At 46.7% G+C, this 22,500-nt stretch overlaps 1 protein-coding gene across 1 annotated transcript in view; it reads right to left on the bottom strand.

Annotated features, from left to right (window-relative positions):
* Window positions 1-22,500, bottom strand: part of LOC139746696 (PDF receptor-like) — a 199,899-nt gene that overhangs the window by 117,426 nt on the left and 59,973 nt on the right. Inside the window, exon 2 of the mRNA XM_071658144.1 lies at window positions 13,177-13,291. Coding sequence (XP_071514245.1) covers window positions 13,177-13,243 — 67 coding nt within the window. The 5' untranslated portion in view covers window positions 13,244-13,291. The remainder of the gene's footprint in view (window positions 1-13,176; window positions 13,292-22,500) is intronic.

The raw sequence follows: 22,500 nt of genomic DNA, 5'->3' as shown, positions 1-22,500 counted from the left end.
GCTAGACAGTACGTCTGTACCTCTTGCCTGGCCCTTCTTGTCGTAGCCTCTGGTTCCTCTGGTGTTGCGTGGGACAAATAACATTTCACCGGACGTCGTCCAGCTGATGTAGGTAAAAACTTCAAAAGCTGTACTCGGGTAACCCACCCACCCACCACCCACGTTTTCTTTGACCCATTAGCCTTAGGGCTAGGCCTTGGAGAAGAAGAAGAAGAAGAAGAAGAAGAAGAAGAAGAAGAAGAAGAGAAGAGAGAGAGAGAGAGAGAGAGAGAGAGAGAGAGAGAGAGAGAGAGAGAGAGAGAGAGAGAGAGAGAGAGAGAGAGAGAGAGATGGGGGGGGAGCCTATTTCTCAGAACTCATCCGTACGGTCTTTCAGAGCTCAGGGTGTTCCTATGCTCCAACACAGCAAGTCAAACACAGCTTGTTTCCACTAACACGTCCTTCTGACGTCCTTAAAAGACTCAGAGCTACGTCGCGCTCCAGGCTGTATATTCTGACGCTCTTAAATCCCTCCTGCTCTGACATTCACGGCAGAAGCAGGCGTAAAACGTGGCCGAATCAGATTCATAAAGCCAGAAACACGAGGGAAAAAAAAAGAAGAAGTGTGGAAGTTTTTACTGGAATAATTATTATTTGATGAGAGCGATGACTCTTTTTCTGTCTGCCGTGATGTTTTCTCGCTTGGATGAGGAGAGAGAAATTCTCTCTTTCTTTCTTTCTCAAGTGGTGCGTCTTGTGTTCATCCTAGGTTGTCAGCTTCTATTTGCGAGGCAATCAAAGTGATGCGTCATTATTGCTTAAGAGCACACACACACACACACACACACACACACACACACACACACACACACACACACACACACACACACACACACAGAGAAGGGGGCCAGATGAGGATATTCCCTCAAAGGCCCAGTCCTCTGTTCTTACACTACCTCGCTAACGCGGGAAATGGCGAATAGTATGAAAATATATATATATATATATATATATATATATATATATATATATATATATATATATATATATATATATATATATATATATATATATATATTTTGTAATTAACAAGTTAAATCGACCAGGCTATCTCCTTCTAAGGCTTAACAAACAGACACTCATCTTTGACCACAACTCTGAGAACACCTCCGTCGTGCCTCACTCCATAACACGGCTGACAACTGAGCACGTGTGGGGGAGGTTGTGGGTAATCAGCTCCTCCCGTGCGGGCGCCAGTGGTCAGAGAGGTCTTGAGCCACACCCGTCTGATGTGGTCTATGCAATTACCACAGCACTCTTGTTGTGTCGCCGGGGGGCAGCATAGGTTAGCTTAGTCGGGACGAATTTGTTACTTCACAATGTCCTGTGCAGTGAGGTGTGAGCGGCCCGTCCGAGGCAAGTACCTGTGTGCATACACGTCCGTTCAGTTCATGTTGCACAGTCGGAGGACAAGGACGCTACTAACACGTCTGTGCAGCCATGTCGTGAATAAAGACGGCTCGCGAGGCTGCCTCTCCAGGTCGTTCGTGAGTGCCGCCTGTCCAGACCTGTTAGCCATGGCTGCTCCTGGGGACAGTCTGTCTCTCAGGGTTGCTGCTCATCAAGGCCGTCATCAAGAGCTGTTGGTCGGTTTGAAGTGCGGCATTCATGCCTGCCGTGTTTGGCATGACTTTTGTCGATGATGGAGTTAGAAATGTACCAACGCTGCAATTGATAGAGCACGTGAGATACATAGATGATGCGTACATTTTTTAAACTTTTGTATGCTGTCTTAATTCAGTTTCATGATCCAGTTTATTCCAGCCCTCCATATCTACATATACACTTTAACATACGTGAAACTAAAACAGTATTTGCATCGAGTTTAGAAACCCTTCCGTCGAAATAGGGAAAGACTGCTCATTGAGGATCGGCCCCGCTTTCATTCGTACAGAAAGATAAGCACCGGCTGCGAGACCTGAGACTTTGATAGCCAGCCGCAAAGACTAATTAAATTCCGCTATAACAATTCCCGAGTTAATTCTATCACCCTGAAAATTTCCTCTGAAAGAAATGCCCCTTTGACGAGGGCCTTGTTAGTCTAGCTTAGCGGCAAGAGACCGGCTTGTGGTATTTCCCCATTTATGTTCAAAGGGGTTTAATTTTACGGCCACTGGCCAGAAGAATTTGTGTTTTTGGACTGAGGTGAAGGATTCAGCGTGGCGGCGGGGGAGGAGGAGGAGGAGGAGGAGGAGGCTGTCAGCTGTGGGAACTTGACCTTTCGTGTTCCTGAGTGACCATCTTGGCCCACGATCGTGTGGATACCAGTGCCTGTCACTGCAGGAGTAAATGTGTGTGTGTGTGTGTGTGTGATGCTGGACTCGTCTTGTTTGTGGTTACATGGCGAGTGAAAACCCGCCTTTCCCTGGAGCCACGTACGATATCGTCAGTTAACGGAAGGGAAAGTACAGACTCATTAAGGGAACTCCCGCTCGAAAAGAGTCCCTCATTTCCGTGCTCCTGAGCTAAGCCTACGGATGATGACGGATTATACGTGGATTTTTAATGTGAAAGTTGATATTTCGGAAGCAGCTACGGGGGTCACCGTATTACCTCACCGTAATCTACCACCCTCAGCGTTTCTCATACATTTTTTTATTCCTATCCCTCATTATCTCCCATTTCACCTCTTTCTAGTTTTAAAAGAGTTTCTTTATTCCCGGCTTCATCCTCTCGAATCACCCCTACACTGAGCACTCTTCTGATTATAAGTGTACACTACATTGAACACTCTTCTAATTATAAGTGTACACTACATTGAACACTCTTCTAATTATAAGTGTACACTACATTGAACACTCTTCTAATTATAAGTGTACACGTCATCAAGCACTTTTTTCTTAGATTCCTCTCCATCTTCGTCTCAAACAACGCCTTGTTTCCTCATTTTCAACAGCAGCTCCCTCATCTGTACATTGTCCCCTCACCGTCCTCCGTAGGTTCACGGTCTTCCTCAACTTCAGCATCTCCCTCATTCCAAACATTTTCATCACCTTCCTCATGTGACATCACCATCTCTCTCTCTCTGATGATAATAATAATAATGATAATAATAATAATAATAATAATAATAATAATAATAATAATAATAATAATAATAATAATGACAATAATGATAATGATAATAATGATAATAATGATAATGATAATGATAATAATGATTTATACATACTGTTATTCACATCAGAATTGGGATCTGATGAATAACATTTCTCAACGTGCCATCTCGCGTGGTGTGTGTGTGTGTGTGTGTGTGTGTCTGTGTCTGTGGTAACACCTCCCTCACGGCGGAAAATAATCCTTTGCGTCAACAATTTCCTCTTATTTCGGTTGTTGTCGATTGCGTATTGAAGTGAAATTCACCTCAAAAATATCTGTGAATTTTCTCGTTCCAGGTTTTGCGTCTCTGAGCCGGAAAAAAATTTCGTCATCATTTTAAGTTTCACAACACAGGTTTTACTGACCAGCTTCCTCGTGTTGGAAAGATTGACCATTTTTTTCTTCTTCTTTTCCTTTTTGGCCAGTTAGTAAGAAACACTCCATCTGTCCTACTTTTTCTTACTTCATTGATTATTTGATCGAAGAGAAGTGTTAGAAAAAACTTCCCTAATGCGTGCGTGCGACCAGTCGCTGTGTGTGTGTGTGTGTGTGTGTGTGTGTTGTGTGTGTGTGTGTGTGTGCGTGTGTGTGTGTGAACCAAATCTCTGTAGTTATTTGCAAATGGGTCTCTCTCTCTCTCTCTCTCTCTCTCTCTCTCTCTCTCTCTCTCTCTCTCTCTCTCTCTCTCTCTCTCTCTCTCTCTCTCTCTCTCTCTCTCTCTCTCTCTCTCTCTCTCTCTCTCTCCCTGTCTGACACACATAATCAAAACTTTGTTGAAGTCAGACGATCAGAATTCAAAACGTCGAGAGCCAATATGAGGCGGGTTGTGTGCGGATGAAATGTAGTCCAAACACCGTCGCCAGCAAGAGGAGGAGCAGGAGGAAGGTCCCTAGCCTTACCCTCCTCCATGTCACAAGTCTAGTGATATATATATATATGTATATATATATATATATATATATATATATATATATATATATATATATATATATATATATATATATATATATATATATATATATATATATACGTTCTTGTAGAAAGAAAGTTGGCGGATGTGTGGGTGTCTGTGTAAGAATGTGTGTAATTAAATCTGAATATTCATTGCTTAGGATTTTTGTGTGCATTTGTGTATATATGTCTTGTATACGTATGTGTGTTTGTGTACTTGTGTATGTAGTTTTTGTGGTTTTGTGGGTGTGTTTATACATATGGATGTGTGTGTGTGTGTGTGTGTGTGTGTGTGCGCCTTAGCTTGTGTGTATAAATGTGTGTTTTCTACGCTCGTAGGGAGCCATCTCTTGGCCTTTCCTCACCCAATGATGAGATGGTTGCCATTAGGCTGGTCTAGCGCGTAGCGGTCACCGCATGAGAATTCAGAGGTAAGAATAAAAAGTCACGTGACTTACATATAGTCGAATGTTATGTGCGAATTAGAAATGATGTTGTGTGTTTGTTGACTGAACCCAAGCAACCCACATGTATGACAGGCAGAAAGGAAGACTAGAGCCTGGACGGTGAGGTGGGAACTTGACAGTCACTGTGGTGTTGGTTTACTGCGCTGCCGTTGCTAGCCTTCCCCGCTCGATGGTTGCCTCTTAACTACATTATAATGCTACACCCAAGCCAAGTTAAGTGTACCAGTGTGACTGTCGTGACTTATTACCTGTCATTATGTGCAGAAACGCATGATTTTCTGTTAACCCATTTAGGCATATTTCTCCACCCATTTGCACTTATTCCTTCACGCATCTACACTTATTTCTCCGTCCAGTTACACGTATTTTCACCCTTTACACACTTTTCATCCATTGACGCGTGTGTCTACTCGTTCGTATATATCCATACTTAAATATGCGAGTTAAGTTTGTGTAGTATGATTTCTTATACTAATGGATTTCCCCAAGTGAACCAGGCCCTGATTGGCAAGACATTGTGAAGATGTTTTAAAAGGTTGTATGATCGCCAAAACCGTTCAGGAGATGGAGGCCCCCACGAGTGTAGAATTCCTTCCTTGGACTGTGCATATGTTATGACACACACACACACACACACACACACACACACACACACACACACACACACACACACACACACACACACACACACACACACACACACACACACACACAAAGAGCCATCACTCCCAACTTACGGTGATGGAAGTTAAATCTTCACCTCTTCATGTGGATTTAACTATTAACATTTCTATAAAGGAGGTGTTTGAAAATGGGAAATCTATAGCTGAGAGAGAGAGAGAGCGAGAGAGAGAGAGAGAGAGAGAGAGAGAGAGAGAGAGAGAGAGAGAGAGAGAGAGAGAGAGAGAGAGAGAGAGAGAGAGAGAGAGTTTTTGTTTCAATCTTATCTTCTGGGTAAGAGGATTTTCTGTAATGAGACATGGGGAAGGTACGAACTGCTTGCCTTCGTCAGTCCTTTGGAGGGATATAGAGAGATATTCAGGATTAGTTAGAATATGGACAGACAAGATAAAAAAAAGGGAAGATGAGGGGTATAAGTAGAGTAAGGAGTATGAGAAGGTATTAAATCGAGAGGAGGTAAAAAAAAAAGACGATTTTTCTTTTAAATAATTTAAGATTGTTAACCACAGCTGGTAAGCATGAATTTATCTTTCCTTTCATCCTAATGTTGGGATGTATAAAGTTGTTGGTGCATGGATCGCTTGGTAATTTAGGAGTTGCTTGAAAGAGTAATGGGGTCAATTACTTATGTATAGGGCAGTCGAATGTGAGCCTTAGTGTACCAGAACGCGCAGTATAAGACTTTTTACGAGTAAGGCCGCTGAATATTATTCTTTGTGTTTAAGACTGTGGAATCCGAGCTGCCCCGTCTCATTAGTTCTCCAGTACCACCTTGGTGTACGCCGCGATGCTGCTGTTCTCGTGAGCCGTGTGTGTATGTCACTACGGTGTGGGACCCCAAGGCACGCACGCGTCTGGCTGCCGCTTACACACAGGTCCTGTGTTGGGTCCGGGTTATGTTATCTTTATCTTCCCTCGCACAGCTATGAGTTTTGAACTTCGTTTTCTTACTTTCGCTTTCCCATCCTCTATAACCTTTGTGTTTTTGAGATTCGGGTCTACAAACATCACTGGAGCCCTGATTAATTCATACGTTTTTATTCTCTTGATATTTTTTTTCTTTCATCCGAAATGGTCTTAATTGGGATTTTTTTTTCTTTGTGTGTGCAATGAAATTATAAGGCCTTGGAATATATGATTCACTGATTTTGAAATTATAAGGCCTTGGAATATAAGACTCACTGATTTTGATTCTACCTGTCGGTGTAGGAGTAAGCCCTTCATGATTTCAGTCAGTCATTTTTAGAGACGACGGTCATGTGACTTGTCAGGAAGCGTGAGACCCTGAGAGAGAGAGACTCCAGCTGTGCAAGAGACAGTGATGACGTCACTGCTCTCTCTTTGAGACAGGATGAGGACCACCCTGGGCCCACCTGCCATTCTTCATTGTTTACGTTTTGTGCCAATTGTGCGGTCTGTGCTTGCCTCCACCTACCCACCTGCTGTTGCACGCTCTGTGCTTGCCTCCACCTACCCACCTGCTGTTGTACGCTCTGTGCTTGCCTCCACCTACCCACCTGCTGTTGTACGCTCTGTGCTTGCCTCCACCTACCCACCTGCTGTTGTACGCTCTGTGCTTGCCTCCACCTACCCACCTGCTGTTGTACGCTCTGTGCTTGCCTCCACCTACCCACCTGCTGTTGTACGCTCTGTGCTTGCCTCCACCTACCCACCTGTGTTTTTGTGCTTGCCCACACCTGCTCTCTGTTATGTACGCTGTACCAACACTGCTGCGGAAACGTTGTATTTTTATATTTTGGGACAATTAAGCATTCTAATTGACTTTTTAATTGACTCGAGTGATGGGACTGGTGCTCGCTCCCCCACCTCCTCCCCACACCACTCCACCCTTCGCCGGGCTGTTTGCATCGTTACCTCTGACTGGAATCGTGTTGGTCACCCGAGTTAACAACTTTCTTATAAACGTCATTATGATCTCTGTTGCTCGAATGGGTTATACTGTGTAGTACAGTGCTCGAATGGGTTGTGCTGTGTACCACAGCCTCCAGAGTAAACTTACCATGGCCTCCGTATCGGGTAATCGGTATTTTGTATCAGGTGTTGTCCGTTCGAAGGTATTAGGCGGCTTCAGGTATCCGGCCGGGGAATCGCTGTCGTGTGGGGCAGATGCCGGAGATGCTCAGGTTCCTGTGATCAGGGGGGGCCCTCAGCAGAGGCGGCCGCTCTGTGTGCTGCTGCTACACCGTGATTCTCTCTCTCTCTCTCTCTCTCTCTCTCTCTCTCTCTCTCTCTCTCTCTCTCTCTCTCTCTCTCTCTCTCTCTCTCTCTCTCTCTCTCTGTAGCCATTAAAGAGAAATAAGAAAAGAAAATCCCCACCTTTTTTTAGGCCACATTTGTCAAAGAAAATACACCTCTCTCTCACCTCCCCCCCCCAAAAAAAAACCCCAATTGTTTTGTTTATATATTATTTTTTCTTCTCCGTGGTGATGGAAAGCAAGGTATTTTGTCTACGGTAAAAGAAGCCGACTTTTCTTATCTCATTTCCTTCCCGCTGAATATGTAAATAGGATTCCGCCCGTCCACCCATCATATTTGCGTCGGGATCACAAGGCAATGAAGATTTGCATGTTCCATGTTACGGATGATGTACCTTCGGCATAAACAGGAATTGTCCTTCTCATGTGCAGTGTAAACTTCACCGTCTTGTTTGTTTATTTTTGTTTGTGTGTTCGATGGTATGTACCGCAAGGTTTGTGTATGTGTGTGTGTGTGTGTGTGTGTGTGTGAGTGTGTGTGTGTGTGTTGTGTTGTGTGTGTGTGTGTGTGTGTGTGTGTGTGTGTGTGTGTGTGTGTGTGTGTGTGTGTGTGTTGTAGCTGACATGCTCCGTGCTTAGGTATACCCCAAAATATTTGCCATCTGGAACGAAAGATCAGACAAACCACACGAGTGAAGACAGTGCCAGACGATCCAGTTTGATCTGATGTGTTTGTAGATTTGTTTCTTAAGAATGTAGAGTTTCTCTCTTTTTTTGTATACGGTTGTGTGTGTGTGATAGCGGGCGCGGGTCCATGTAATGATTTGGCTGCAGTATCTTGTCAAATTTCGTAAGAAAGTTCACGACTGAATCTCCGTAGTCAGGTCAGATGACACTTACTTCGACGTGATTCGTAAGACAAAGTCTGCAAGCTTGACTTAATAAGTTTTCTGACTTAAACTTCAGCACAGCGTTTTGCCCAGCGGAAAGTTAAAAGTTTTTGTGAGAAACTTACACACACACACACACACACACACACACACACACACACACACACACACACGTCGGAGAGAGAGAGAGAGAGAGAGAGAGAGAGAGAGAGAGAGAGAGAGAGAGAGAGAGAGAGAGAGAGAGAGAGAGAGAGAGAGAGAGAGAGAGAGAGAGAGATTTCCTTTTTATAGGTTACGTTAGTTGAAGTGTGTGTGTGTGTGTGTGTGTAACCGAAGTGTTTGTGTGGCAATATGGGTGAAGGAACATACAGCAAGGTGTTGGCCAAGGGAAAGCTCAGGGGCACGGCAGGAGTGAGACAGGACGACAGGTGGGCTCGGGGACACACAGGGTCCTACCAACTCCCGCTCAAAAAAAAAAAAGTGGAACCGTAATTGTGACACTGAGGGTAAGAGGGTGAGAAGTTCCTTGGCATGAGGCGAGGGACCTCACTCCATCTCTCGTTGCATTGAGTCAGGTCGACACACCCAGGAGGGTATATTAACCAGTAAAGCCAATCATTCATTCGTAGTGTGTCGTCAGAGATCAGTACAGGAAGGAGGAGGAAGCTCTTGGTCTTAATTTGCTATTAAATGGTATGATACGCCTGACTAGAAATTATCCTTTCAGACGCATTAATCTCGTTCTGTATGCCATAAGGAAAACGGTGGGGTATAAGGATTCTCTCTGTATAGGACGAAGCCAGTGACACATTAAGGATTAAATGCCTTTTTGTTGGATCTTGGTCGGAATTTGATTAGTGATTCCGACTTTCGGATGTCTGGAGCTCTAATGTCTTTGAACAGGAGTTGGTTGTGCAAATTTGTAGAATATATATATTTTCAATTTTCCAAAAGAAGGAACAGAGAAGGGGGGCCAGGTGAGGATATTCCCTCAAAGGCCCAGTCCTCTGCTCTTAACGCTACCTCGCTAATGCGGGAAATGGCGAATAGTATGAAGGAAAGGAAGGATATATATATATATATATATATATATATATATATATATATATATATATATATATATATATATATATATATATATATATATATATATATATGTATGTATATATATATATATTGCCATTGTAGGTATTGTATATCATCTTCCTGTATCATCCTCCCTAAGACCCTGAAATTTCTTAGATGATTTTCCTTTTTCTTCCATGAACGCTTCTTGCCCCCCCCCCCCCCTCCCACCCCGATCCCCGGCAATCCACCCAACTGTGGAGGTCATCCTGCCCTTTTCCCCTCGCTGCACAATCCCTGCTGTTGCTGCAGCCCACCACCACATTTATCGCGTCTCTCCCTCACTCTCTCACTCACTATCTCCCTCACTCCCTCTCTCCCTCACTTCCCTCCCTTCCCATTACGCACTTTAATGCCCCGTGACTCTTTTTCTGTGTCCTTTCGTCTGTAACCTTAATAGCAATTATCTTAGTTTTTTCTCTCTCAGTGCTCTCTTGCTCCCAAGAGATCCTTAATGACCTCTCATAATGATTTTTTTTTCCTTAATCTCAGCTTCGTCCCAGACGTATATACCCGGAATTAGGTTCAGCGTGTACGTAAATAGAAGAGCCGTAGGCCGGAAATGTGAAGTATGAAACGAAGAATCTTTTGAAATAGACGTAGAGGATTACTAGTGTGGTTATAGTGGATGAATGGAATAAACAGAGTCGAGTGTTTGCATTTGGAGAGCTTGTGAGAAATCTAAAAAAGATTGTACGGTAGAGAAGGTGCCCCATCGATGTAGAACTTCCTTATTCAGTACAAATAGGTAATTCCCTACAGACAACTTTATGTTGCTCTTCAGTCTGTCGTAAACAATATTCTCTGGTGCTTTACTTTTTTTTTTTACTTAGTTAATCAGGGATTATGGGGCTCCTGCAGCTTCGGGGCTGCACTCCACGCAGAAGCAGGGAAGTGATAGACTCCTTTGGAGCGAGAAGGTCCTCGATAACACGATAAGTTCCCAAGTGCACTTTCGTGTCATAATCACATTATCAAGGGATGATGTGACTATTACACGAAAGTGCACTTGGGAACTTATCGTGTTTCGTCTGTAACCTTAATAGCAATTATCTTAGTTTTCTCTCTCAGTGCTCTCTTGTTCCTATGAGATCCTTAATGACCTCTCATAATGATTGTATATATATATATATTTATTTATATAGTTTTTGATAGCACTAAAAATATATATCGTGGATACATTAAGCATGGTATTCATTTTTAGGAAGAGTGATGACCATTACACAAATTCCGAACCAAAAATACATTACTGTGGAAGCCAGGGCCACAGTGCGTCACGGAGGCTCGCCCCTCCGCTGGTGTTCATTTGAAAATATCTCCGCTGGGTGGGGCCGTAATCAAAGTTACCTTTCCTCCACTTATAACTCTCCTGGCGAGGGCCACTGGTCGTGATCAGCTGCCGGGTAATGGAGGAGTTTTGGCTGGGTTCGAGGGAGGAGGTAGGTGAAAGGTTAGTTGGTTTACGAGGGTGGTGAAAGGGGAGACTCCAGGAGCGGGCGGTGTGGATAGGTGGTGACCACGACCCCACGATGCATTTGTCTCTCTCGGGAGTCGGTTCACACCGTTTGTAGGGCCTGTCGCTCCTCCCAGGAGTGTTGTCTGCCACGGGAGGTCTCTTCTCGGTCAAGGGTTATTCAGGTCTTAGGTTTGTAAGGATCCCCAATAGTCAGGCGTGGAATCATCTTCCTTCACACAGATTTGCTTCACAGCTGTGAGACTTGACGAGGCACACAGACTTATAGCGGACGCTCAGAAGCTGCGGAGTGTGTATGGAAGGGAACAATGGTGTAGGGAGTGGTGTCGGGAGGGAGTGTTAGCAACGAGGGAAATTTGACGGGGAGAATCTTGATTCCAAAATGTGCCACAGGATTTTGAGGTATCTGGAGTATATAAGAAGAAGGACTTGCTAGAAATAATGAGACCATGAACATTGAAATATGAGAGAGGAGAGGAAAAGGTACCAATTATAAGTGACAAATGTAGTCTTTCTCTGTGTGTGACACTAGTTTGTAAGGGACATGGAGAAGATGTTTGTGGTAGATTCCACATGAGGGGCTTCTGGTCTTGTGCTTGACTGAAGATAAGTATCATTGTTATTATATCTTTAGATTGCTTCGTATTTTGGCAAGTCCCCCCTGCAGATGCAGAGACTAGCAGCAGAGAACATGAGTTCGCAAGTCTTACGAGCACCGGGGTTAATTGTGGGGCCACACATCAAGGTCAGGGAAGATTACACTTCAAGCCAGGAGCTTTGTGAAGATTTCACTGTCAGGAACCAGACAAAGCACTGTGGATCCTGAATTCACGAGTACCAGACACACAAGCCAGGCTGGACGCTAGAGGAGGAGGATTGCCAGGGTCAAGGCTGAGTTTTACTCTAATAAACACTACGCCAACGAGGTATATTGTGTCCTTTGATTGGAAGAAAGTCGCAGGTTCAGGCCAGGCAAAGAGTAGCCAGCTTATCATTTGGTTAGCTTGGAATTAGTACGAATTAACTGACCCAACGTTCTGAAGAACTCATTGCTGGCGGACGTAGTGGAACAAAGGCTTTTAGGTGGATGTATAGCAGTGGTTTACACCATGCTTAGGTCCTGCTCGTAGCCATGTCTCCAGGGTTGGTGTCTAATCCGCCTGTATCCTGGTGGTAATCTATATGTTTCCCAGATATCATCAGCCTTTGTCCTGTAAATACCTGTATCGTGATGACCTCTTACCTGTACGCAACCTAGCCATCTCCCTGTATCCTTGTAATCAATCTTTATCCTGTAAATCTCTCCCTCTGCATCCTGCTAGTCTACCTCTCTATCCTGTTAACCTATTGACAGGAAGGAGAGCAAGTTTCCCAGTGAGGATGGTACGGATGGGGGGGGGGGGGGGGATTGAACAGAAGTAGCTCAGGCAGAATAATGTTCACACAGATTGTTGGTTTTGGCTTAGGCGTGTAATCTGGGGAAGATCTGCTGATACTGACTTATGGTATTAAACCAGACAAAGCAGTGATCAAGTTCAGCGGTTGGTGTGTGTCGACGAGTTGTGAGAGCAGTACAGCGAAGGTCTGGAATAATGCCCTGAATGGAGGAAGCGAAGGCCTGGGATAATACTGTGAAGGTGGAGGCGACGGTCTGGAATAGTACTGGAGTAAGACCATGAAGATGAAAGCATATCTGACGTGAGACTGAGAAAATTTGAAGAGGAAAGAGAAATTAGATCATATGTTATTTTTCCACAGGAGAGTGAGTGCGTCGCCAGAAACTTTTGAAACGAGGGAATGTGAAAAGAGGAGAGATGAAAGGCGGGAGATGATAGTATGCTGACAAGGACTTTCTTAAGGCCGAGGGACTGTTGATACTGAGTCTTCCCTGGCATTAAAGTTCTCCATGAAACTGTACAGGGGACGCAAGCTGTACCTATAAGGATTTACACAAAAGAAAAAAAAATATATGCTTGAAAAGTATTCATATTTCAGATTCAGTCGAGGGTCAATTTCTCTTGATGACGGTGAGGTTAGAGCTATTCGTTTGTTCATCATTTTTTCATCAGATCTCACGGCAAGGAGACACGAAGAGGATTGAGAGGGGAGGAGGAGGTTATTCCCGGAATTTGTCTTCCCAGAACCTTAGTCTCTCTCCTGTGTACATACACCCTACCATGAGCCGAGGGTTATATAAGAGGTAAGACACCTTACCATGATCGAGGGACACTTACCATGAGCTGACAGGTTGACGTTTTTGTAGGTGTCAACGCAGGCCTGGAGGATGATGGAGTAAGTCATGGGCGGAGGCGGGGAGAGGGGGTGATCCTCTGGCTCACACACCGGCGTCTGCAACATGGAGAGGAGAGCAGAGTTAACGAGAGAAACAGAGAGAGAGAGCGAGGGAGGAGGTGAAGACTCGCCGCCTCACATCCCAACGTCAGTTACTGGGAGATTAAGTGAGAGGGGAGGGCGAGTAAGCTGTTGAGTATGAGCAAGGAGAGCTACATTGTTGGGAAGATAAATTGGCTTACCACAGGAGGAGGAAATTGCTAGATGTAGCGTTCATCCGAGAGGTGTCCAAGAGTTAAGTTTGAGAGGGGTGGTGGTGTAGGAGATCATTGTCGTCTACGAACTGATGGTCGGAGAAGCAACGGAGAGAGGAGGTGTTAGAACGACGTTTCTTTCGAATATTTAACAACTTGAGCACGACGGCCCTACCCCAGTAGCACTACGGTGCTACAGGTTACAAGCCTTAGGTTACTTGGTGTGATTTTTGACCCAGTTCTTGGTGGTAGGTCGAATGCCAGGCCGTCATACCTCAGGTCTTCCTGCTCAGGGGGTTGATGTCAGGATTGTAGTGTGACGTCACACGCATCTTGACCGACCTCAGATCAAAACAGAACAGACTAACGACACGCCTCTCCCTTCCCCTACCATAACGAGGATTCAATCCTGGAATTCCGTTGTATGAGAAGCTTGTGGAACAGAGCAGAACCTAAGATGTGCTGGGTCTTCAGTGCGACACCAGGGTCTTGCCGGAAATGAAGTCTGCACGACCCCTGACGCCATCTAGAGGTCAGCTTCTTTAAAGACCGACTGTTGCTTGGTGATTCCCACACTGAAATGATACCTCCCCGCCTTGATGTATACATTGAGATTACCTCAGTAGAGGAGAAATAAGAGAAGGAGGAATAACGTGTCTTTTACTGGCATCCATGGTGTTCCCTGCTGTGCCGCAGGGGTCTTGAGGAACTCCCCAGATCTCCGGTAGTGACCACTGGGGCGAGGCTGTTGTTATGTATTGTAACGATATGTATTGACGACCTTTTGATGGGGGACGTGGGAGTGGTGTCGGAATTGGTTGGCCGCTGCGTCAATGGCAGGGCAGAATGTGGTGTAGGGGGCTAGGATGCGGCCGTACCTTATACATCTGTTTGGGAATTCTTTTGATGCTGCCTCCGTGCGTGGTGGCTGCGACGCCGGAATGACTGATCAAGTGCAAAGCCAGACTGATTCTCATCTCCTCAAGGACTCTAGTGACTGTGTATGGCGTGTTACAGGTCCTGTGTGTGATGCGTTCAACACTGCACTCAACACTGTATGTGTATTGTACTGAAAATGAGAACTTCTTGAGTGTATATGTTGGGCCTCGTCTCTGCTTTACATTACACTGTGTGATATGAAACTAAGCTGTACAGCTCTACGTATAGGTGGACCGTCAAAAACTTATGCGAGCAAGGTGTAAGATAAAGAGCCAAACAGAAGAATCTTATTTCATTTTCATTGACCCTAGTGCACCTTCTCCATCTGCCAGCTTTATAACAGAAGGCTTCAGAGTGCTGATCATACAAGGCTTCAGTCGCCCCATCCTCCTCAAAGCGATGAACTCAAAGGTAGGACTTCATACGTCGAAGCTCGTCATACCGTAATGACTTCGAGCCTGGTTTGGGCTGTGAGGAGTTGGGGGTAGTTGAGTAAAGAGCTCTGTGTCTTTTTGATGAAAATTTCGAGACCAAACAAGAGTCGAGCATAAAACCTGTGTTAGGTCCGTGAGAACGGCCTTTGTAAGACCCTTGAGCACGGCGGTTCGATCCATTTAATGGCGCGACCTTCAAACTGACCCGCCGTCAAGGTCGAGTCAAAGATCAGGTCACCATACCCGAGGGCCCTACCGTCGTGCTCAAGGGTCGTCGTCGTATCTTTTGTGGTTCAGGGTCGTGACTCGGAGGGGTCACTCCATCGAACCGAAGATGTTCAGGAGGGTCGAGTTGGTCCGGCTCTCAAGGGACGAGAGGAAACCAAGACCACATCCCGCATTCCCTCGCGGGGTGTCTTGTGATGAGGGCCGCGCTGGAATGGTAGCCAGCTGGCTGGTTATGTGTCACTGGGGGGGACGGACCCCTGGAGAGCCTTGGGCCCAGGTCATTAAGAAGCTTAGAAGCATTTTTCACCCTAGGGGTCGAGGACTTCCGGTCCCACTGGGACAGAAAAAGGAACGGGTAGTTTAGGCCACTAAAGTTGGAACCCTTTTTCGGCTCCTCTTTTGTTAAGGGCTCCTTCTTGGTTTGTTTTGTTTGGGGGTATCTAGGTGGGTGTGGACACGCGCGCGCGCACACAGTCACACGGGCTTCCTTGGCGTGGTCGTTAGCGTCGCTGACCATGATTCACGAACCTGCCCAGGCTCGAATTCTGGCCGCGGCCGTCGGCCCACAGCCAGTCCCAGCAGTTCCTCTTCTCGCGGCTGGTCGATAAATGGGTACCCAGCTTATGCTTGGGTATGTAAGTGTACACATGAGAATAAAGACGAGTGTAAAACTCTTTCCTCGTAACACACACACACACACACACACACACACACACACACACACACACACACACACACACACGATAGGAGAGAATGTACAAGATTGGGGGGGGGCACCACACATAGCAGTGGGTGGAGGAGGAAGTCATCACACACAATGGTCGGTGGGGGAGGCACCACACAGCAGTGGGTGGAGGGGGAAGCAACACACACAGTGGTGGATGGGGGAGGCACCACACGGGAGTGGGTGGAGGGGGAAGTACCACACACAATGGTGGGTGGGGGAGGCACCACACAACACTGGACGCAGCGTCAACAAGAGACTCGTTAACCAAGAGCCTCGCGAAGAGGCTCTCCCACAATGGCTCTCGTGTCTTGCCTCCTTCTCCCTCCTCGTTCTCGTCGTCTTCGTCCTCCTCCTCGCTGTCCTCCTCCTTCTCCTCCTCCTCGTTTTCCTCCTCCTCCTCCTCCTCCTCCTCCTCCTCCTCCTCCTCCTCCTCCTCCTCCTCCTACCTTATCCCCGTACCCCTCCTGATTGTCCCATAATAAAGGCTCAGGCACACCATAGTCTTTCATCTGCATTTCTTACCCCTTCCACTTGCCTCCCCCTCCCCAGCCTCAGCTCCATCAACCCCGCCTATCCCACACCTCCACCATCCTCAGCCCCATCACCCCAGCCCATTCCACATCTCCGCCATCCCCATTCCCATCACCCCAGCCCATTACTCCACACCCTACATAAAGGCCTACATGCCTCCCCGACCTTCTCAGCCCAGTTTCGAAGCCTCTGCCTCCCTCTCCTCCATCCACACCCCCCCCCTCCTCCCTAGTCCTCCACTCCTCCCCCCTCCTCCCTAGTCCTCCGCTCCCCCCCCCCATCCTCCCCAGTCCTCCGCTCCTCCTCGAGTCCTCTTATGCCCTCTGGTCCTCTGCCTCTCCTATGTCTTGGTCCTCCCACTCGCTCTCCTGAAAACTCAGCAAGGTGGACTGGAGCCACACTTACCTCAACACACACACACACACACACACACACACACACACACACACACACACACACACACACACACACGTGGCAAAACTTCTGAGAGATCTGTATGTTGTTTCTTACTTGTTACTGGTGGGTGGAGGAGGGAGGGGCAGAAGGTATCGGTCTGGACTCGCCTGTAGCGGTGTGGTCCGGTCCTTAGCCAGGATAACAGTAATATATATATATATATATATATATATTCATATATATATATTGTGATTACCTCAGGACCAACTTCTATGAAAGAGTTATATTGCTATTCAGGACCTTTTAGTAAAGACTCCTGCAGCCAAGGCTGCACCATATCCATTTATAGGGGAATGTAGACTCCATTGGAATAAGTATTTTTTTTTTTTCCTTTTTAGCGAGGTTATGCTGGCAATGATAGAATTTCGCCAAAAGGTATCTATTCACTTGGGTGTAACCTCGAGTCCTGTAATCCATATATATATATATATATATATATATATATATATATATATATATATATATATATATATATATATATATATGAAGAGAGAGAGAGAGAGAGAGAGAGAGAGAGAGAGAGAGAGAGAGAGAGAGAGAGAGAGAGAGAGAGAGAGAGAGAGAGAGAGGATATCTAGACACCGTAAGCATAAAGATTGTTGGCTCACGTCAGTGCATTCAGCTTCCTCGCAAACTAGAGAAAGATACGAGAGTCAGAAAGCTCAGGTCATTGGTGTCTGGATTGGAGTCTCGGGAATGTTTATATATATATATATATATATATATATATATATATATCCCGGCAGTGGCCGCATCCTCGAGTAGAATAGAATGTCGAAACGTGTATGAGGGGAGTGGAGAGCATATTCTTGTCCCCGGGTCGACACAGTTGTATGTCCAAGCTTTCGAAAAAATTTCTCCTTTGGCCACAGGACGAGGAAGCCAGGAGTTCCTCCGCCCACAGTGTGACGGTGGCGGCACCTATGGAGCATATGTGGTCGCTGTAGGATTTTGGGTGAATCTGGTGCTGGAAGTTACGATGATGGACGGTGTGTGTGTGTGTGTGTGTGTGTGTGTGTGTGTGTATAAGGACTGGCATGTTCTTCCAGGCTGAGGTCCAGTACCGTACCTCAATTAGAACACTAGCACCACCTCCCCTCCACACTTAGCAGCCCCTCCCGACACCAGCACCGTCTCCCCACGCCAGCACCGTCTCTCCACGCCGGCACCGTCTCCCCACGCCAGCACCGTCTCCCCACACCAGCACCGTCTCCCCACGCCAGCACCGTCTTCCCACGCCAGCACCGTCTCCCCACGCCAGCACCGTCTCCCCACGCCAGCACCGTCTCCCCACGCCAGCACCGTCACCCCACGCCAGCACCGTCTCCCCACGCCAGCACCGTCTCCCCACGCTGGCACTATCTCCCCACACCTGCGCCATCTCCTCACACCAGCACCATCTCCCCACGTCAGGTCTCGCATCTCTCAGCGATAAACACGCCTGTGGCCCGGTGAAGAGGTTCTTGGACTTAAGGACTAAGGAGCTAACAAAGGAGAGAGAGAGAGAGAGAGAGAGAGAGAGAGAGAGAGAGAGAGAGAGAGAGAGAGAGAGAGCAGAGCAGAGATAAACAAAGCCTAGAGCGCAGCACACGAAAGCTATTTTTAACTCTCGGCTGACCTAGTTTTATCCCCCAGAGTGACCTAGTTTTATCCGCCGGAGTGACCTCGTTTTATCCCCCAGAGTGACCTAGTTTTATCCGCCGGAGTGACCTAGTTTTATCCGCTAGAGTGACCTGTTTTTATCCCCGGAGTGACCTAGTTTTATCTCCGGAGTGACCTAGTTTTTTCCCCGGAATGACCTAGTTTTATCCTCAGAGTGACTTAGTTTTACCACAGTGACCTAGTTTTATTGCCGGAGTGATCTATTTTTATCCCAGGAGTGACCTAGTTTTACCCCAGAGTGACCTAGTTTTATTTTCAAGAGTGACCTAGTTTTGTTCCTGGAGTGACCTAGTTTTATCCCAGGAGTTACCTAATTTTATTTCCCAGAGTGACCAAGTTTTATTTCCCAGAGTGACCTAGTTTTATTTCCCAGAGTGACCTAGTTTTATTTCCTAGAGTGACCTAGTTTTGTCTTGATGAACAATAGCTCCTTCTGGTGTCCTCTCATGCCGTCACGTCTCCACGGTGAATCATACTGGAAGTTTCGACCTTCCGGTAATCTTCCAAGATTCGAAGGATGCGTCTTCAGTGATTGCTCCGAACGGACGGGTCTTTGTTCCCAGAGCCTCCTGACATGACCTGAAACTTGTTACAAGTTTCGGTTTGAGAGAGGCATGACTTCTCCAACAATATTGTCTCCAGAAAGTGTACGAATCTTCTGTGATACCCAAGAGCAACCGGTTCTGAATGGAAGTCTAAAGAAGTTATTGAAAGAAAAATACATTTCATCTCCACGGAGTAAATTTCATGCAGCTGTTTTTATGATAAGAACATTTTGAGATACGTTTTTTTTTTTTGAACGTTCGGTAGATGGTGCACAAGTAGAACTATCTTGCGTCACGGTAGATTCGTGTGTCGTTGTGACCGCGAGAGGAGGAGGACCCGCACTGTTCTTCCGAGTGGTCAAAGCGTTCCGGTGAAAGGTGTCTGGTGTGTCCACTCCAGCACTTTCGTACCGTCGTCACCATGATCACCCGCTAGTCATCCTCACCAACAGGTACTCGTCACCACACCAGGAGTTTCCTCACACCTTTTAGCGCTACACAGCGCTGGCCTGCTCTTACCCCCCTCCACACACTCCTCAGGACCCAACGCATCCCCGTCGGCTCTCGGCGCTTCCCCTGGCCCCACTCTCCCTACCTCGCCTCTCCTTGTGAATCCCTCGCAGACCATTACGTCACTCACACCGCCGCCCTCCTCCATCAAACTCTCCCTAGCTCTCTAGGCAACAGCATCATTTGGCCCACCAACGCCATTACCGCCAATCTACCTCGCTCGCTCCGAACATAAGAGAGAAAAAAAAAAAATGGTAAAAAGAGGGGAAATACTCCCACCTCCGGGCTCCGAGGCTCAACCACGCCGTGGCTGCGTCTGACAACCATACAGCTTACATACCCTGAGGCCTCTCCATGTGTTGGGTGAGGCTACTGGAGACTACTCCATGTGTTGGGTGAGGCTACTGGAGACTACTCCATGTGTTGGGTGAGGCTACTGGAGACTACTCCATGTGTTGGGTGAGGCTGCTGGAGACTATTCCATGTGTTGGGTGAGGCTACTGGAGACTACTCCATGTGTTGGGTGAGGCTACTGGAGACTACTCCATGTGTTGGGTGAGGCTGCTGGAGACTATTCCATGTGTTGGGTGAGGCTGCTGGAGACTACTCCATGTGTTGGGTGAGGCTACTGGAGACTACTCCATGTGTTGGGTGAGGCTACTGGAGACTACTCCATGTGTTGGGTGAGGCTGCTGGAGACTATTCCATGTGTTGGGTGAGGCTGCTGGAGACTATTCCATGTGTTGGGTGAGGCTGCTGGAGACTACTCCATGTGTTGGGTGAGGCTGCTGGAGACTACTCCATGTGTTGGGTGAGGCTGCTGGAGACTACACCATGTGTTGGGTGAGGCTGCTGGAGACTATTCCAAAAGCTGGGTAGACTCTGTGGGAAAATTCTAAACATTTGGGATCTTTCCCTGGAACGTCTACGAATTTCCGGCTCGCCATAATCGAGGTTGGGGAAATGGCTGGCAGGATCCTCCCTACGTCGTGTGTGTACGGGATGTGTCCGAGGTTCACTGCTGTGAAGTGTACTCGTTTAGAGGTCTTCATGTAAGGTGATAGTGCTCTCTCTCTCTCTCTCTCTCTCTCTCTCTCTCTCTCTCTCTCTCTCTCTCTCTCTCTCTCTCTCTCTCTCTCTCTCTCTCTTCTATCTATTTCTCTCCGAGCACCTTCAACAATAAGACGGTCGTCCACATTGTGTTCTGCGGCATTATACAAAAGACCTCCAAAAATTCTCGTTAAGGCAAGATTAATTCGTGGCACCTGCAAAAAGGTCGGGAGGGCTCAGTGGGAATTCCCTCAACATTTCTTTATTAGTTCCTCCAGTCTTTGTCTTGCTGGGGCCTCTCTTCTAGGGTTGGAAATTTTCCCGTTTTTTGTTTTGTTTTTGTTTCGTTTTTTCGTGTGCATGTATGTCATTATATTTTCGTCCTTATTGCAAGGGAAGGGACTTTTACGCTGGTGGAGCCCCGTCTCTTGAACCCTCCTTATCATACACCTTTTTAAACTTTCTTTTTCTTTAACACCTTTTGCACTTTTAGTTTTCCCATTCAGTTTATTCCACTCGTTTATTCAGTAAGTTTCTTGCTCACTTGGATGGTATGTCGTGTGGGAGTTCGGCCTGCACCTCACCAGGAATGCGACTGTGCGCATATCTCGTCAGAACAGCACGGCAGAAAGTATCACAAGAGAACATGAATTCCCCAAGAAACTTCGTGGTCAGTAACTTTGCCTCCTCGGTCGCGAAAGTTGATTTACAGGTCGTGAGGGCCCTTGATCACAGTGGTACAACCCTTGTGTATGATAGCATGACCTCTGACCCTGGTGTCAGTTCAAGGGTAACGTCATCATATTCGCAAGGGTCGTCACCCCGCTGTATATCCGTCTGTTGACCATTAAGCTGAGGTCGACTGTAACCAGTAATCCAGAGAAAATAATTAAGGATTTGGTAAGAGCGAGTAGACTGTAATACATTCGGGGGAAAAAAAAAAACAATTCCTATATTGAATTACCGAAATGAATTAAATTTCCAGAACGAATTTTCCGAACCAGCTGTGTTGAAAAAAAAAGAGGAAAGTAATTCTACGAACTTGGGAATAATTCATTTATTTGTGGTACGACCACCGGGTGTGGTGGCTGGGGCTGCCACCGATACCAGTGGATCAACGCGTAGCTTGATTAAGGAAATAGGTCATATAAGACCGACGGTAAATAGTTTAAGTGAAGAATTCCAGCCTTGCCTGACCGTGAATATCATTTTCTGTAGTATAATGTTATAAGGAGTTCAGACGCCAGGCGACCAAATAGGATACCTCTGGACGGGGCGTACCAGACCTACCAGACCTGGCGGATGCTCTGGGGGTAATACTGGCTTGGTATCGCAAGCTGGAGGTAGGTGTCCCGTTCTCTGTGTCCTCTCCCAGGCCTTGCCAGAGCCACCCTCACCTCCTCCGGGCCTCCATCTTGTCTCTTTTTTTTTTCTTTTTTCAACAAGACGGAGGAAGCCCAACACCAGCGCTGGAAATCCCGCTGGAGGTGGTGTGTGTGTGTGTGTGTGTGTGTGTGTGTGTGTGTGTGTGTGTGCGAGCTCTCCGGCGGCTCCTCCCCCAGGGGGGTGGCTGAGCGCCCAGCGTCTCCGGAAACTTTAGATCATTTCCGGTGTCTTCCTAGAAATAAAGGGCAATTTGATACGGAGACCAACTTCTTGCACATTTTCTTTGGGTGTTTTCGAGGATGAATCTTTTGGTAACTTCCCCCACCCCCTGCCCTCCTCCCTTCTTCTCCCCTACACGGCATCAGGAGATTTCTTCGGATGAAATGTCTCAAAAGTTTGAAGTCTTCTGTGACTTTCTGTAGCATATGATTACGAGGGGGGGTTTGTGTTCCTCCTGTTCCTGGTCTTCTCGAGTGAGGGGGAAGAAGACTTTCATCTGACGAATCACTTTTTAGCGTTCACTTTTGTGTGTGTGTGTGTGTGT

The sequence above is a fragment of the Panulirus ornatus genome, chromosome 66, assembly GCF_036320965.1.
Source record: "Panulirus ornatus isolate Po-2019 chromosome 66, ASM3632096v1, whole genome shotgun sequence".
NCBI lineage: Eukaryota > Metazoa > Arthropoda > Malacostraca > Decapoda > Palinuridae > Panulirus > Panulirus ornatus.
Note: the sequence above shows the minus strand (reverse complement) of the source record. Positions and strands in the feature narration are given on the sequence as shown.